The sequence below is a fragment of the Schistocerca serialis genome, chromosome 3 (genome assembly GCF_023864345.2).
Source record: "Schistocerca serialis cubense isolate TAMUIC-IGC-003099 chromosome 3, iqSchSeri2.2, whole genome shotgun sequence".
Lineage (NCBI taxonomy): Eukaryota > Metazoa > Arthropoda > Insecta > Orthoptera > Acrididae > Schistocerca > Schistocerca serialis.
The window spans coordinates 456718336-456737182 of record NC_064640.1 but is presented as its reverse complement, the minus strand read 5'-3'; the positions used below and the strand labels follow the sequence as shown (position 1 = coordinate 456737182).

General features: G+C 38.6%; 1 protein-coding gene across 1 annotated transcript in view; it reads right to left on the bottom strand.

The window, feature by feature from the left end:
* The window catches only part of LOC126470920 (Down syndrome cell adhesion molecule-like protein Dscam2), a 504863-nt gene that overhangs the window by 200744 nt on the left and 285272 nt on the right, over window positions 1-18847 (bottom strand). Inside the window, exons 12-14 of the mRNA XM_050098951.1 lie at window positions 12016-12147; window positions 11614-11917; window positions 10388-10569 (exon numbers count right to left, since the gene is read on the bottom strand). Coding sequence (XP_049954908.1) covers window positions 10388-10569; window positions 11614-11917; window positions 12016-12147 — 618 coding nt within the window. The remainder of the gene's footprint in view (window positions 1-10387; window positions 10570-11613; window positions 11918-12015; window positions 12148-18847) is intronic.

Below are 18847 nucleotides of genomic sequence, written 5' to 3'. Positions count from 1 at the left end.
AGACAGACAACAAAAGTCCAAACCAGATCATAACTTAATCCTGAACAAACACACCAAGAAAGATGATTTCATGAACCAAAGCCATATATCCTTACTGGAAGTTCTGTGAACATGCTTGTCATTTAATGCAAGACCTTGGTGCAGTGTGTAGTGATAATGGACTGTATGCTACTATCTGTTTTCTCCTTACTAGCCAAATTCCAGATGAGTTTTATGAGCAGGATTCAGAATGAAAATTTTCAGTGTGGGTATTATTATGAAGCAAATTTGGCAATGCAAGTACCACAAACATGCACATATCACTTTCATAACTTTAAGATCAGTGTAAAACACAGATATGCTCAGTCTCTCAGTATACTGTTTCTTCAAGTAGAGTTACTAGGGAAAATTCTTAAAGTAAGAAAGTCAAATTTCATAGGAATCAAATGTCTCTATATACTACAAGATCTGGCAAAATTTAAGTTGCATTGTGTACTGAAGAGACTTTTGAGTACCTATCTAGCACCACCATTTTATAGAAATTCCTCTAACAATTGTGGCTTTAAATCAGTCAATTCAATCTGACACAGATCATGAAAAAGTACACTATTGGCTATTAAAATTGCTACACCATGAAGATGACATGCTACAGACGTGAAATTTAACCAACAGGAAGAAGATGCTGTGATATGCAAATGATTAGCTTTTCAGAGCATTCACACAAGGTTGGTGCCGGTGGAAACACCTACAACGTGCTGACATGAGGAAAGTTTCCAACTGATTTCTCATACATAAACACGAGTTGACCCGCATTTCGTGGTGAAACGTCACTATGATGCCTTGTGTAAGGAGGAGAAATGTGTACCATCACGTTTCTGACTTTGATAAAGGTCGGATTGTAACCTATCGTGATTGCAGTTTATTGTATCACGACATTTCTGCTCAGGTTGGTCGAGATGCAATGTCTGTTAGCAGAATATGGAATTGGTGGGTTCAGGAGGGTAATACAGATTGCCGTGCTAGATCACAACAGCCTCGTATCACCATCAGTCAAGATGACAGACATCTTATTCGCATGGCTGTAACAGATCGTGCAGCCATGTCTCGATCCCTGAGTCAGTGGATGGGGACGTTTGCAAGACAACAGAATTAAACATGTATTCTCACCAACATATCGAGGGTAAATTAAAGTCATCACCAACTATTATCATATGAGTTGGGTATGTGTTTGAAATCAAACTCAAGTTTTCTTTGAACCTTTCAGCAACTGCATCATCTGAAATGGGAGGTCGGAAAAATGATCCTATCATTATTTTATTCTGGTTGCCAACAATGACCTCTGCCCATACTAACTCACAGGAACTATCTACTTCAATTTTGCAACAAGATGAACTACTTCAAACAGCAATAAACACACCACCTCCAACTGTGTTTAGCTTATCCTTTCAGAAAACCATTAGATTCTTTGCAAAACTTTCGGCTGAGTTTATCTCTGGCTCTAGCCATCTTTCAGTGCCTATAATGATTTGAGTGTCAGTGCTTTCTATTAGTGCTTGGAGCTCTGGTGCTTTCCCAACACAGGTACAGCAATTTACAACTGTTATACCAATGGTCCCTGTATCTACATTCTTCCTGTGTTCAGCCTGCACCCTTTGTGACTGAAGCCCATCTTGCATCTTCCCGAGACCCTCTAACCTAAAAAACTGCCCAGTCCACGCCACACAGTCCCTGCTGCCCGTGTAGCCACCTCCTGCGTATAGTGGACACCTAACCTCCCTGCCGCCGTTGGATAAGCAGCTGCAGCAGCAAGTCGTATACTCTTAGCTCACTTATTTGTTACATAGTTTAATTCTTAATTTCTTTGCGTGTTTTTGGTATTTCCATTGTTTAATTCACAAATTTTGGGCATATTATAGTATTTGAGAGTTGTAGCATTGCATTTTAGTACCTGAATAGTGTAAATTCGTGTAGTCGTCTGTCTTCTGTTTTTGTTTCGAACGGCCAGTGGCGGTTGGTCACAGCCAGTGTGCTCCCTGCCGCCATTGGATAAGCAGCTGCAGCAGCAAGTCGCATACTCTAAGCTCACTTATTTGTTACATAGTTTAATTCTTAACTTCTTTGCATGTTTTTGGTATTTGCATTGTTTAATTCATAAATTTCGGGCATATTATAGTATTTGGGAGTTGTTGCATCACGTTTTAGTACCTGAATAGTGTAAAATCGCGTAGTCTCCTTCCGCCGCCGAGCAGTGTGTCAGCAGTGCGCAAGTAGCAGCATTACTGCATTTACTAGGCAATCTTGTATTTTAATAACTGTTTAAATTTTGTGTCGAATTGTTTGTGCTCTCTGTAGATTAGTTCAGACATTCTTTGCACAACAGTTTTTAGCATGGATAGGGACTGCAACTGCTGTGTTCGGATGCAGGCTGAGTTGGCATCCCTTCGCTCCCAGCTTCAGGCAGTGTTGGCTTTGGTCACACAGCTTGAGGCTGTTGCCAATGGGCATCACTGTGGGGGTCTGGATGGGGGTTTGTCGGGGACGGCCAGCTTGTCCCACGCATCCCCCGATAGGACTATGACTGTGGCTGCCCGGGATACTGCCCACATTGAGGCTGATCCCTCACCTGTGGTAGAGTGGGAGGTCTCTCGAGGTGCGGCAGGGGGCAAAAGACATTCCGGAGGGCTGAACGGAAGGCCTCTCCAGTTTGTCTGATGAATCGGTTTCAGGATCTGCCTTAGGCTGATACCGATTTTCGGCCGGACATGGCTGCTTGTCCTGTTCCAGAGGTTGCCCCTCAGTCTGCAAGATCCGGGTGGTCGCAGAGGGTGGGCTTACTGGTAGTTGGGAGCTCCAACGTCAGGCGCGTAATGGGGCCCCTTAGGGATATGCCAGCAAGAGAGGGCAAGAAAACCAATGTGCACTCTGTGTGCATACCGGGGGGGAGTCGTTCCAGATGTGGAAAGGGTCCTTCCGGATGCCATGAAGGGTACAGGGTGCACCCATCTGCAGATGGTCACTCATGTCGGCACCAATGATGTGTGTTGCTATGGATCAGAGGAAATCCTCTATGGCTTCCGGCGGCTATCTGATTTGGTGAAGACTGCCAGTCTCTCTAGCGGGATGAAAGCAGAGCTCACCATCTGCAGCATCGTCGACAGGACTGACTGCGGACCTTTGGTACAGAGCCGAGTGGAGGGTCTGAATCAGAGGCTGAGATGGTTCTGCGACTGTGTGGGCTGCAGATTCCTCGACTTGCGCCATAGGGTGGTGGGGTTTCGGGTTCCGCTGGATAGGTCAGGAGTCCACTACACGCAGCAAGTGGCTACACTGGTAGCAGGGGTTGTGTGGCATGGACTGGGCGGTTTTTTAGGTTAGATGGCCTCGAGCAAGTACAGAAAGGGCAGCAGCCTCAAAGGGTGTGGAGCAAGTCAGGACATGCGGGGGCCAAGCAGCAATCAGTATTGTAATTGTAAACTGTCGAAGCTGCATTGGTAAAGTACCGGAACTTCAAGCACTGATAGAAAGCACCGAAGCTGAAATTGTTATAGGTACAGAAAGCTGGCTGAAGCCAGAGATAAATCCTGCTGAAATTTTTACAAAGGCACAGACGGTGTTTAGAAAGGATAGATTGCATGCAACTGGTGGTGGCATGTTTGTCGCTGTTAGTAGTAGTTTTTCCTGTAGTGAAGTAGAAGTGGATAGTTCCTGTGAATTATTATGGGTGGAGGTTACACTCACCAACCGAGCTAGGTTAATAGTTGGCTCCTTTTACCGACCTCCCGACTCAGCAGCATTGCTGGCAGAACAACTGAGAGAAAATTTGGAATACATTTCATATAAATTTTCTCAGCATGTTATAGTCTTAGGTGGAGATTTCAATTTACCAGATATAGACTGGGATACTCAGATGTTTAGGACGGGTGGTAGGGACAGAGCATTGAGTGACGTTATACTGAGTGCACTATCCGAAAATTACCTCGAGCATTAAACAAAGAACCGACTCATGGAGATAACATCTTGGACCTACTGATAACAAACAGACCTGAACTTTTTGACTCTGTAAGTGCAGAACAGGGAATAAGTGATCATAAGGCCATTGCAGCATCCCTGGATGTGGAAGTTGACAGGAATATAAAAAGAAGGAGGAAGGTTTATCTGTTTAGCAAGAGTAATAGAAGGCAGATTTCAGACTACCTAACAGATCAAAATGAAAATTTCTGTTCTGACACTGACAATGTTGAGTGTTTATGGAAAAAGTTCAAGGCAATCTTCAAATGCATTTTAGACAGGTACGTGCTGAGTATAACTGTGAGGGACAGAAAAACCCACCGTGGTTCAACAACAAAGTTAGGAAACTACTGCGAAAGCAAAGAGAGCTTCACTCCAAGTGTAAACACAGCCAAAACCTCTCAGACAAACAGAAGCTAAACGATGTCAAAGTTAGGGTAAGGAGGGCTATGCGTGAAGCGTTCAGTGAATTCGAAAGTAAAATTCTATGTCGCAACTTGACAGAAAATCCCAGGATGTTCTGGACTTACATTAAATCAGTAAGTGGCTTGAAACAGCATATCCCGACACCCTGGGATGATGATGGCATTGAAACAGAGGATGACACGTGTAAAGCTGAAATACTAAACACCTTTTTCCAAAGCTGTTCCACAGAGGAAGACCGCACTGCAGTTCCTTCTCTAGATCCTCACACAAATGCAAAAATGGCTGACATCGAAATAAGTGTTCAAGGAATAGAAAAGCAACTGGAATCACTCAACAGAGGAAAGTTCACTGGACCTCACAGGATACCAATTCGATTCAACACAGAGTACGCGAAAGAACTTACCCCCCTTCTAACAGCCATGTACCGCAAGTCTCTAGAGGAACAGAAGGTTCCAAATGATTGGAAAAGAGCACAGGTAGTCCCAGTCTTCAAGAAGGGTCATCGAGCAGATGCACAAAACTATAGACCTATATCTATGACATTGATCTGTTGTAGAATTTTAGAATGTGTTTTTTGCTCATGTATCATATCGTTTTTGGAAACCCAGAATCTACTCTGTAGGAATCAACATGGATCCTGGAAACAGCGATCGTGTGAGACCCAACTTGCTTTATTTGTTCATGAGACCTAGAAAATATTAGATACAGGCTCCCAGGTAGATGCTATTTTCCTTGACTTCGGGAAGGCGTTCGATACAGTTCTGCACTGTCGCCTGATAAACAAAGTAAGAGCCTACGGAATATCAGACCAGCTGTGTGGCTGGATTGAAGAGTTTTTAGCAAACAGAACACAGCATGTTGTTATCAATAGAGAGACATCTACAGACGTTAAAGTAACCTCTGGCGTGCCACAGGGGAGTGTTATGGGACCATTGCTTTTAACAATATATATAAATGACCTAGTAGATAGTGTCGGAAGTTCCATGCGGCTTTTCGCGGATGATGCTGTAGTATACAGAGAAGTTGCAGCATTAGAAAATTGTAGCGAAATGCAGGAAGATCTGCAGCGGATAGGCACTTGGTGCAGGGAGTGGCAACTGACACATAACATAGACAAATGTAATGTATTGTGAATACATAGAAAGAAGGATCCTTTATTTTATGATTATACAATAGTGGAACAAACGCTGGCAGCAGTTACTTCTGTAAAATATCTGGGAGTATGCGTGCGGAATGATTTGAAGTGGAATTATCATATAAAATTAATTGTTGGTAAGGCGGGTACCAGGTTGAGATTCATTGGGAGAGTCCTTAGAAAATGTAGTCCATCAACAAAGGAGGTGGCTCGTTCAACCTATACTTGAGAATTGCTCATCAGTGTGCGATCCGTACCAGATCGGGTTGACGGGGGAGATAGAGAAGTTCCAAAGAAGAGCAGCGCATTTCGTCACAGGGTTATTTGGTAACCGTGATAGCGTTACGGAGATGTTTGGCAAACTCAAGTGGCAGACTCTGCAAGAGAGGTGCTCTGCATCGCGGTGTTGCTTGCTGTCCAGGTTTCAAGAGGGTGCGTTTCTGGATGAGGTATCGAATATATTGCTTCTCCCTACTTATACCTCCTGAGGAGATGACGAATGTAAAATTAGAGTGCACGGAGGCTTTCAGACAGTTGTTCTTCCCCCGAACCGTATGCAACTGGAACAGAAAAGGGAGGTAATGACAGTGGCACGTAAAGTGCCCTCCGCCACACACTGTTGGGTGGCTCGCGGAATATAAATGTAGATGTAGATGTAGAAGCAGAACCCGAAACCCAATCACCCTCTGGTGTAAGTTGAGGAATTGGCAGCCTACACAGTCACAGAACTGTCTGAGCCTCTGATTCACACCCTCCACTTGGCTCTGTACCAGAGGTCCACAATCGGTCCTGTCGCCTATGCTGCAAATGGTCAGCCCTGCTTTCATCTTGCAAACAAGACTGGCAGCCTTAACTACTTCTGTTAGCCACTCGAAACCAGAGAGAATCTCTTCTGATCCAAAGTGACACACATAGCTGGTACCGATGTGAGCAACAGCCTACACTGTCACAGAACTGTCTGAGCCTCTGTTTCAGACCCTCCACTTGGCTCTGTACCAGAGGTCCACAATCGGTCCTGTCGACTACACTGCAAATGGTCAGCTCTGCTTTCATCTTGCAAACAAGACTGGCAGCCTTAACTACTTCTGTTAGCCGCTCGAAACCAGAGAGAATCTCTTCTGATCCAAAGTGACACACATCACGGGTACTAGTGTGAGCAACCATATGCAGTTGACTGCACCCTGTGCTCTTCATGGCATCCGGGAAAACAGGTTTGTGGGGGAAACAAAGAATAGCGTAGGATTCATTGATAACATCATCCGGCAAATGCCATTATTGTTTCTACATTGTCTTCCAGCAGGAGAATGCTTGCACGCACACTTCTTTCATTTCTTTAAGATGATAATATTTTATGTTCCTATAGTGGTTTTACAGTCACTCTTGAAACATAAGTAAGACCAAGACAGATGGCATGGCAGTTAATGAAACGAAATAACATGTACAGCAGTATCTACATATACACCTATATGACTACTTTCCAATTTTCAGTGCCTGGCAGATGGATTATCAGACCACCTTCAAACTATTTCTGTGCTATTCCATTACAGAGTAGCTTTCAGGAACAATGAACACTTCAATATTTCTGTGTGAGCTCTGATTTCTTGTATTTTATGATGATGATCATTTCTCCTTATATAGGTGAGCACCATGGAAAAGATCTCCTCACAATGTTTTCACTTTGTTTTAATGATTGCCATCCCAACTCATGTATCATATCCATGACACTGTCTCCCACATTTAGCAATAACACAAAATGAGCTATGTTCTGCCAAGAAAACATAGTCTTTGGTTCACCTTCCCAAAAACACTTTCTATATGATCATACCAATTTAAGTTGTTGATAACTGTAATCCCTACGTATTTAATTAAATCAACAGCCTTTAGATGTGTATAATTTATCATGCAAATGAGATTTGATGGAGTTCTTTTAGTACTCATGTGTATGTCCTCACACTTTTCATTGTATAGAGTCAATTGCCACTTTCTGTACATACAAATATCTTCTTAAAATCATTTGGCAATTGATTTTGATGTTCTGATAACTTCACTAAATGGTAAATCACAGTATCATTTGCAAACAGTCTAAGAGGGTTGCTCAGACAGCCTTCTAAATCATTTATATAATAGAGAAAGAGCAGCGGCCCTTTGCAGATGCCAGATACGGCTTCTGTTTCACTCAATGACTTTCCACTATTATTATGACCTGTAACATTTCAGGCATGAAATCATGAATGTAATTGCACAACTGAGATGATACTCGATTTGCATATGCTCTGATTAGAGGTCATTTGCAAGGAATGGAGTCACAAGGCTTTTGGAAAGCTAAAAACATGGAATCAATTTGAGAACCTCTGTTAATAGCACTCATTATTTTGTGTGAATAAACAATAAGTTATGTTTCACAAGAATGATATTTTCTGAATCCATGCTGACTGTGTCAATAGAGCGTCTTCTTTGAGGTATTTCATGATGTTTGAACATAGTATATGCCCCCAAAGTCCTACTGCAAATCAGTGTCAGTGATATGGGTCTATAATTGAGCGAATTACTCCTATTTCCCTTCTTGAGCATTGGTGTGGCCTGTGCAATTTTCCACACTTTAGGTATGGATCTTTTGTTATACGAGGGTTTTATATGTTTGCTAAGTATGTAGCTATTGTATCAGCATACTCTGAAATGGACCTAACTTGTATACAATCTGGACCAGAAGACTTGCTTTATTAAGTGATTTAAGTTATTGTGCTACACTGACAATAGAGACTTCTACATTTCTCATGTTTGTTGCTGTACTTGATACAAATTCTGGAATATTTACTTCATGTTCTTTGGTGAAGGAATTTTGGAGAACCATGCTTAGTAACTCTGCTTTAGTGGTGCTGTCTTTTGTAATATTCTTAGTGATATTGTGCAGTGAAGGTATTGATCATGTATTGCCACTTGTGTAATTTACATATGACTAGCATTTCTTTGGATTTTCTGTAAGATTTAGAGTGAGAGGTTCATTGGGGATGTTATTAAAAGCATCTCAATTGAAGTCCATGCTAAATTTTGAGCTTCAGTAAAACATTGTCTATATTGCAGATTTTATGTTCTTTTAAATTAGGCATGTTGTTTTCGTTGCGTCTGCAACACTGCTCTCAACTGCTTTGTATACCATGAGGCATCAGTTCCATCTCTTATTAATTCAATCTCTCCATTAATAGTATTTCCTTGAATGTGTGTCACATATTTTGTGTACTTACATAGTTAGTTTGGAAGGAGTGGATACTATATCTTAGGAAGCTGGTAAGTGAATTTTTATATGCTATTTTTTAATAGATATACCCTGCAATTAATTTTGGTGCATTAGGATGTTATGATATTCAGTCTCATTACAACAATCTTTTGTTGACAAATTCCCATATCTACCATGATGTTCATTATTTACTGTGGATTATTTGTTGCTAAAAAGCCACATACATTTTTGCAACCACTTACATTACAAAAGGGCTCCTAATGCAATTGCTTGAAATAAGCTCCAGAGAAAGCATTTAGTATAGATATGGACAATGTTTTATGTCTACCACCAACTTTACACATGTATTTCCTCCAATATCCTGAGGACAGACTGAAGTAAGCACCAACTATAACTGCATAAATGGAGTACCTATTTGAAATGAGACTTACGTTTTCTTTGAACCTTTCAGCAACTGTATCATCTAAACCAGTGGTTTGGTAAAAGGAACCAATTATTAATTTATTCCAGTAGTCAGTCACAGCCTCTAACCATACAAGCTTTCAGAAACTATCTGCTTCAGTTTCACTACAGGACAAACTACTTCTAACAGCAACAAACCCTACATCACAAACTGTATTTAATCTATATTTTCTGAATCCCATTAGAACCTTTGTAAAAAGATTTTAGTGCACTTATCTTCAGTTTCATCCAGCTTTCAGTACCTATAACAATTTGACCTTCAGTGCTTTCTATTAGTGCCTGGAGTGGTGGTTCTTTCCTAACACAGCTATGAAAATTTGCAGCTGTAATACTAGTTGTTCTTAGATCTACTGTCATTCTGTGTTTGACCTGCAGCATTTCTCCAGTTTTCCAAGACCTTCTAATCTAGAAAAACCATACAGTTCACTCCACACATACACTGCTACCCATGTAGCAGCCTCCTGTATGTAAATGGCCCCTGAACTATTAAGTGGAAGCCAACATTTGGCAAGAGTGAATTTCAGACCCCCGTCTGGCTAACAAGAACTAGGTTTTGCATGATTTTGCCAAAATCATTTCAAGTCAGTATATGATGTGTCTTTTGATTACCGCATGGCTAATTTTAATCTCATTAAGCCCAAACAAGCACATGTACCAATTATAATGACTTCAACGTTTTGAAATAGTAAACTCTAATCTTTGTTCCAGACTTCCTTTTTACCCATGCATATATGCATGTGGGCAGAGATGAGAAGATAAAATTTTATCCTTTTGCACAACATTACTGATTTTAACCTGCTGTAAGATTATCATGATTTCATAATAAGTAGTTTCATATTTATCAGAAACTTAAAATCAATGTTCAGATTCATGATGTTGTTTCTAAAGCAACACTGATGAGTGCTCAGAGCCACATTGACATTTTAATTAAATCATTTTCAAACAAATGGGGAAATTACAAGTGAGTTACAGTTATGCAAAATCTAACCTCAGTGCTCTCTGAAACACAGTGATCACAGGAGATCCATGTACCAGAATGTATACAGGCAGCAAATGAATTAATCATGAAATCTTGTGGATATTGCAATGCCAAAAATATAACTCCCTAACAAAACTGAAAAATGATAGACATTGTGACTCACCATCTTCCAGTGTCTGAGCCACAACTTCTTCTGAAAGTGGTCCTGGTCCTCGGCTATTAAAAGCTTGGACAACAACACCATATTTGCTATACTTCTTTAATGATTCTAGATGGTACTCTTCTTTCCCATATCCTTTCCATGGTACTGTTGTATAGTTGTAGTGTACCTTTCCTTCAGATTCTCTGAAATTAGAACAATGAATATATCTGTTTTAGCAACAAAATTGCAGCTGCAGATAATATTCATAAATCACCAGGATTAAGAAATACAGAGTGTTTGCACAAAGTAGGGTACCAAAATATGAACACAGGAATGAAGGAAGAAATTCATAGGACTATACATTTTTTACATATATGAGAAAACATGATACCTTTCTCTCTAAATCTTTTTTTATTTTTTGTTTTGAACTTGTGTGTCATCCCAGCAAAATTTTATAGAAATCCAAGAGGAAGAAATACTTAACTCAAACCTAAATGTAAAGTTATATATTCTCTATAATTTACTGTAAATTACAACACACAAGGCACTGTTTACTGAAGAAGTTAAGGTTTTTCCAAATTGATTCATGGACAGAGTGTGGTAAAATTCTTTACTTAGGCTCTGTATAAGCTGTCATTAAAATTTTATTCAGAATCCATAGAAAGAAGCCTATACATGTTGACACACATTCACAGAGTTATCAGTACAATGAGTTCTTGAAATTCCATATGTATGTCAGCAATTTTTTGCATTTTGAATTCTATATTCATTTTTTAAGCCACAGTCAATTTCCACCTTGATGTTCATCAACAAACACAAACTAGGTCAGAAGTGAATGTGTTGTTATGCATGATTTTGTGAGCTGATAGACATTTTCTTTGTTTGAGTACCTTTCTGTTCAGATTTCTCAAAAAAAATTCTAAAACCCTCTCATGAGTCAAACAAACTTATGACTGTTAGCCATTATCTTTTTTGCATCCACTAAATATCCCATTTAAATGGCAATATAATTTGGCTATTTGGCATTTGTGTACACATTTTAATTTTTTTCATGAAATAGCCACTATATAGAAATGTTTATTTTTGTAACACACTGCAAGTGAGTGAAAGCCTGAAGGTCGCTTCATTTGCAATGGAACATATGTGTTCACTTCCTTTCATTCCATATACTCACTTATCACTTGCAGATTCAGTAACAATAGTACTATTGGCCTTCTTGTAGTTGAGGCAGGTGTAATGAATCTCACCCTATTTGGCGGAAACCAACATAATGTCCAAGCAGCATGCCATTCAGGTGATCCTCTGGAGGTGCATCCCAAGTAAGCATGAGCTGTGTGGAGCTTACAGCATCAATCGTTACATGGCGTGGTGGTGCTGTAGGCGCCTCTTCCTCAGTGCGTGCCAGCATTTCTTGGCTTGGGGCACCAGGGCCAAGATTGTTCTCAGCAACCACACGAATGCTATAGAGTGTTGCTGGGTGCAACTGAGACACCACAGCACTGTTCTGTTTGCCATCAACAGTCATTTCTTGAGATGGACCTTGCCATGAAACTGAAAAATGGAAAGTGAAAGAAGTTCAAATGTAAGTGGATATGACATACACAAACTACCTCTTTAGTGACACAATAGTGGCTAGAATATGACCTCACCTTGAGTAGGATTATATTGCAGCACATATCGAGTTATTGGACTGTTGCCATCATCTGGTGGATTCCATGAAATGCTGATTTTCCTGCTATCTTGTCCTAGTACATGGACATTAGTAGGTTGAGATGGTAAGTCTGTGAATATAAAAGAATTATACAGCAACTCGTGACAAAGCAAGCTGGGATGTTGTTACTTTCTCTCTTGTTTTGCCATCTACCTCCTTAAATTCATTTTTTCATTTTAACTAATTACTATTAACATCATAATCATCATTATCATCATCAGACAATTCAATCATTAAATGATGTGGCCTCTTCGAGTTGCGGATCAGGTGATCAGCATTTTCATAAAAGAGAAAGGTTGGTCCTCAATTGTAAAGAATATAGCACCAGATCTAGTTTGGTGTTTAGTTTAATGTATGTAATTGATTTTCTAATTCATTTTGACTATTCCTAGTTAATATCTTTAGTTATAGGGTGAAATCAGTAATTGTTCCATAACTTAAATTCTATTGTTGACTTACAAACAAATATAAATTCTGTACTAATTATAAACCTTTGGAGGAACAACCACTGGTATTCTTAAAGTATCTATTTGGCTCTATTCAAATATATGATAGCAAAGCCAGCCCTCAATTTATTCCAAAGTAATTACCAGGTCTGTCAAAAGTATTGTTTGTATAACTATATTTGTTAATTTTATCATTTAAACAAATAATTCAGCTTAACGCTTGTAGTAGAAGAAACTGTTAAAAAGAAGGAATTTTTCAATATATTCAGTTAATTGAATGAGTTATGTTTTAATTGTAATTCCTGTAACTTTAACATCAAACAATGTATAGTTTCAGTACCTATTATTGTGATGATATATAAAGGCCCAATTTTTGGTCACAAGACAGTCAGTCCACGGCCGATTTTCAGACAAGAAAGCTGTATTGGTTAGGTCAACAACAATGCATCAACTTAACTGTGACATAAGTGTAACACCAATGACAGAACAGTAAACTATTGTAGCAGTATGCTGATGTTTGCCTGCAAACTATTAATGAGGCTTATCGAAAGTTAACCAATAGTGGACTGGCCATATTTCCAGGGAAAGGATTAATGAAGATTTGTTGTCTGAAGAAGATCAAATGGTAAGCAAAAAGGAAGTGTGGCACCCTGTAATAACAGCAAGTATACAAGTTATACATGTTAAGCATTTACTGGACAGTGGTAGTGATTTGAATGGCATTTCACAGGCATTTTTTGAATCTATTAAGAACACAGAGGGTATAGTACTGATGCATGTGTCTGGAATAAAAATTGTTGGTGCTACTGGTAAGCTATCAAGGAGTGTGAAACAAGAAGTACTATTAACTGTGGAATTGCAGGACAGCTGTCTGTGTGCAATTTCTTGGTAATTTAAAATCTCAGCATAGAGGTAATATTTGGGACTAATTTCTTATGCAAATAGCAAGTAGGTGGTTCAACATTTTGTGTTGGATTCACTAAGTGGTGACAATGCTTATGCCAGCTGTCTGTCTCTACTTTCATGTTTCCTGAGACAGTCAAACTCTTCTCCTATTCTATCTGTAGGTTATAAGTGAATCAGAAACATTACATCTTTGACTTTCATGTGATTTTGTACAGCAGGATACTTTAGTATAGGAATATTTTAGAAAAGGTTTCTCAAGTTGTATATTATGTTGTGTTAGTTATAAGTAATGGAATCATAGGAGGATGGAAGAAAGTAAACTGGTAGCATGGTTAAAGACATTCTGTCAAACAAAGAGGTAAGGCAAACTGAAAATGAAATATGTTAGCATATGTGGAGAAGGTGCAGATTATCTGAAAACTATAATTAACATCTGAATTAATCAGCTCAGGGGTGCATGAACAGCAGCAATATGCAGTAAAAACCATCTTGAATACTAGGTCTTAATATTAATTGTGGTGTAGTAGAAGTGTTTGTGGTCAGTGCAATCAGTATATGCAGATAACTATTTATCTGTGTCATAGTACAGCCTTTTCTATCATTAAGAAATTACAACTTTAAACATAGTTGGCTGCAGTAATGCATGTGGAAAGAATATGCAAGATTTGTATGTATATTGCACTTCAGGCTAGAATCTCAAGCAATTTGATGGGTCACAGTGAAATAAGTTTTTCTAATTGATAATTTTGTCTGGTCAGTAATAAGAGCTCAGTTTGCCTTAGCATGAGGATCTATTACTGTGGAGTGTTTTTCAGTAGTCTCAATTTTGCATTGAATAAGCACAACAGGTGTTTATTAGATAATGAAGCAATAATTAAATAATAAAATAATGAATCATGTTAGGGTCTTAATGGTTAGGGAGCCTGTCTTTGCAGTAGGGATGTTTTTTTGAGGATGCACTCCACCAGTTAACGAGGTAAGAGAGTAAGAGAGGTAAGTAAAATAATGGAGCTGACAGACATGATTGAGTAATGAAAAAGATAACTGTATACAAACAAATGTGGTGTAACTGTATTCATGATATAATTTTGAACTAGGCAATAATGAGTACTGTATATATTGTGCAATTCATGACACTGCAGCTGGGAATGAAAGCTTAATAGACAGAACAATATTTTAGTGAGATACAAGTCATATAACACTGCATTATCAGATCTATAGGTTATCTGAAAACTTCTATTTGTGTTCTGAGTAATTATGAGCTTAAAGTGGTAATACTGGGATGAAAAAAAAGTAATTTTGCTGATTAACTGATAATGGTGGTGCTAGAATCTTGTGAATAATCTGACAGGTCAACTATTTGGTAACATCTTGTGATTTTGCAAGGATTTAATTTTCTGGTTGAATGAGAGTAGCACTCAGAGTCGAATGGAGAAGTAGGGCAATGATTTGGTAAAACTTCCATTCCCTTGTTTTTTATTTGAATAGTAATTGAGTCATGTGGTGGTGACTAGTCTTTTTTCATAATGGAACATTTTGTAAATCTATGCTACTACACATCTTGACTTTTTGCTAGAGGTGATGTACATATTTTAGACACTAAGATTATGAGTCCATAAACTATGTCAATTTCAAACCAGGACTTAGCACTTCAGTGATTTTGCGAAGGGGAAAGAAGCCCAAATCTTTCAAGTTTAACCAGTTTCAGACAGTTATGACCTAGAGTAATGTTTTGTATTGTAATGTGTACTTGATTTTAAAATTTTTACTGGTCCCCATCTTTTGTACTATAGTCAAGATGCCTAATTTTTATTAAAAGTATAACTTGTGGGTATTTGGTGCCATTGTACAATACAATGTATGTACATATTTTGTATGGCCATTTCATATAAGAAGAAATTTGAATTACATATGTAGAGTAGTTTTTGATGAGAGTTCTTATGTAATATTTTTTGTGTGTAGATTCTTAACTCACTTTCTGGGGTCACTTGTGCTCATTGAATTGCCCAGTTAGCTATTTGCAACATCTATCTGGTCAATCCAATCAGGGATTACGATGATGAAGCAAGGTGGGATCTTGTTACTTCCCCTCTTGTTTAGCCATCTGGCTCCTTAAATTCATTTTTTTCATTTTAACTAATTAAGATTAACATATGTGAGTGTAATCTGCATTTTCATAAAAGAGAAAGGTTGGCCCTCAATTGTAAAGAATATAGCACCAGATCTAGTTTGGTGTTTAATTTAATGTATGTAATTGATTTCCTAATTCATTTTGACTATTCTTAGTTAATATCTTTAGTTACAGGGTGAAATCAGTAATTGTTCCATAACTTAAATTCTATTGTTGACTTACAAACAAATATAAATTCTGTACTAATTATAAACCTTTGGAGGAACAACCACTAGTATTCTTAAAGCATCTATTTGGCTCTATTCAAATATGTGATAGCAAAGCCAGCCCTCAATTGATTACAAAGTAATTACCAGGTATGTCAAAAGTATTGTTTGTATAACTATATCTGTTAATTTTATCATTTACACAAATAATTCAGCTTAACCCTCATAGTGGAAGAAATTGTTAAAAAGAAGGAATTTTTTGATATATTCAGTTAATTGAATGAGTGGTGTTTTAATTGTAATTTCTGTAAATTTAACATCAAATGATGTATAGTTTCAGTACCTATTATTTTGATGATATATAAAGGCCCAATTTTTGGTCCCAAGATGGACAGTCCATGGCTGATTTTCAGACAAGGAAGCTGTATTGGTTAGGTCAACAACAATGCATCAACTTAACTGTGAAATCAGTGTAACACCAGTACGCCATGTGTTAAAACAATGACAGTGTCTGTTCAATGTATTTGAAAGATTGTGAACTGTGTAGTTAGGATTTTACTGCTCATAGATATACAACAGTAAACTATTGTAGCAGTGTACTGATGTTTGCCTACAAACTATTAATGAGGCTTATCAAAAGTTAACCAATAGTGGACTGAGTGAAAAGTGCTTGACTTGCCATAGAATTGCTAGATCGGGGCCTTTGTGACTCATCAGTGGTTGTGTAGGATATGTAGTAGAGATAGGAAGATACTAGAAAAGGAGGGGTAAATTGCTGCCCTTCAGGCTGAGTTAGACAAGTCCAGGGGAGGTCTTGACTGGTTAAGAAGGGACAAGTGCAAAGAGAGATAGGAAGTGGCAACAGGAGGAATAGGCCTAGAAATTTGTCTGGCAGCTTCATGGTGAATGTGGAAAATATATTTGACCTGTTGTTTCAGTTAGAAGCTGGTGAGCCTCACGCAGTTGCAGGTGTAGACAGGGCACACCAAACTTTCAGCAGAAAATTGAAAAGTAAGGATGTAGGGAAATCAGTAAAGAGAAAGAAAGTGTTGTTGTTAGGTAGTTCCTATGGAAGAGGTGTTGGCCACCTTTTGCAGGATTAACTGGGATCAGAATACCAGCTCACCAATTCTTTTAAACCTAATGCTGGTGTGGAATAGGTGACAGAGGATTTAGGATCAATTTGCAAAGATTTCACTAAGGAAGACACTGTGGTTATAGTGTGTGGGCCAGGTAATAGTACTGACAGAGATCCTGGGAAGGTATAGAGTGTGACATGGCAAAGATTACATCAGCATCAAAGCATACTAGTGTTGAGTTTGTATCTGTTCTTGGGCACTATGACCGACCTCATTTGAACTCTTCTGTCGGGGGAGTTAATTTGGAGTTGGCATGCTGCTTATGTTGGGTGCAGGGTGCAGGGTCACACATTAGTGTGGATCCCTGTTGATTCTATCAATAGGTGGCACTATACTAGGTATAGCCTTCACCTCAACAAGAAAGGGAAGGGTAAACTGGCTGGGAAAGTAGCAGGAAAGTTAAAGGGAGGAGGCAATGTCATGAGTCGTAAAATACCAGTGGTTATAGGATAGGAAGCACAGAAAGAAACCAAGTTTTAAAAGATTGAAACAACCCTTCAGTTTGAGAAAGAAACCAAAAAAACATAATTCTAGTTTATTACATCAGCATAAACAGCTGTTCGTTAAGAATTTTCAACAATCAGCAGAACCCAGGTTTAACTCAGTCAAAGTAAAATGAGAGCTATCTTTATTGCATCAAAAAATCCGTGGACTGAGAACTAAAATTAATGAATGAATTATCTGCATAGATTAATTAGAGTACTCAAACCCAGCTGACGTAGTCTGCCTCTCTGAACATCATGTGACCACTGGTACAGAACTTTTAAGTGTTACAGGATTTAGGTTAGCATCTCACTTCTGTAGAGCAGAAATGGAGAAAGGAGTAGTTACCACATACATAAATTTAAGAACACAGACATTCATAAATTTTGCCTAGAACAGCATATGGAAGCATGTGCAACACAAGTAGAATTTCACAAAAAGTTCTTAATAGCATTAAGTGTATACCAAGGACCTGCAGGTAACTTTAATCTGTTCATAAAACACCTTGAAGCTGTACTGGCCCATTTAAAAAACCAAAAACAAAGAAATAGTGGTTTCTGGTGACTTTAATCTAGATTTCCTTAAAGACTCTCCCAATAAGAACTTATTTGAGTTAGTAACACTATCATTCATCTTAATTCTGACTGTTAAGTTCCCCACTAGGGTAGCCAACTGCTCACAAACAGCCATTGTTAATATCTTTATAGAAAAGTACAATGAACAAAATTATGTTACAAACCCAATAGTCAATGGGCTCTCAGACCATGACATGCCGTTCCTTCTGTTAAATGTTAATATTGAACAGGATATAAAATCTGTTAAATCTGAACTCAAGAGGGTAATCAATAAGCCAAAAATTGATTATTTTAGAACACTCCTCAGAGGCATTCCCTGGAGTGATATTTACAGTGCTCATGGCATGAATGAAAAATATAACACTTTTGCTAATAAAGTGCTTACCTAATCTGAACACTGTTTCCCCCCAAAACTAACCAAGGTTAGAGCAAAGTCTACAAAGAAGCCATGGATTACACGAGGAATAGAAGTAGCTCACAAAACAAAAAGAAAACTGTATCTGTCAATCCGAAACAGTTCTGATTTTGATGCCATAGAACATTACAAGAAATACTGCAAAATATTAAAGACTGTAATGTGGATATCAAAGCAAATATATTAAATGAGAAGATAGTCATATCAGATAACAAAATAATGACAATATGGGATATGGTGAAAGACGAGACCAGTAGAAGCAGACATGAAGAGGGGCTCTGCCTCTAAGCACTATGTGACTTAACATCTGAGGTCATCAGTCCCCTAGATTTAGAACAACTTAAACCTAACTAACCTAAGGACCACATGCACATCCATGCCCGAGGCAAGATTCGAACCTGTGGCCAAGCAGCAGTGTGGTTCTGGAATGAAGCAACTAGAACAGTTCGGCCACAGCGGCCGGCCTGCA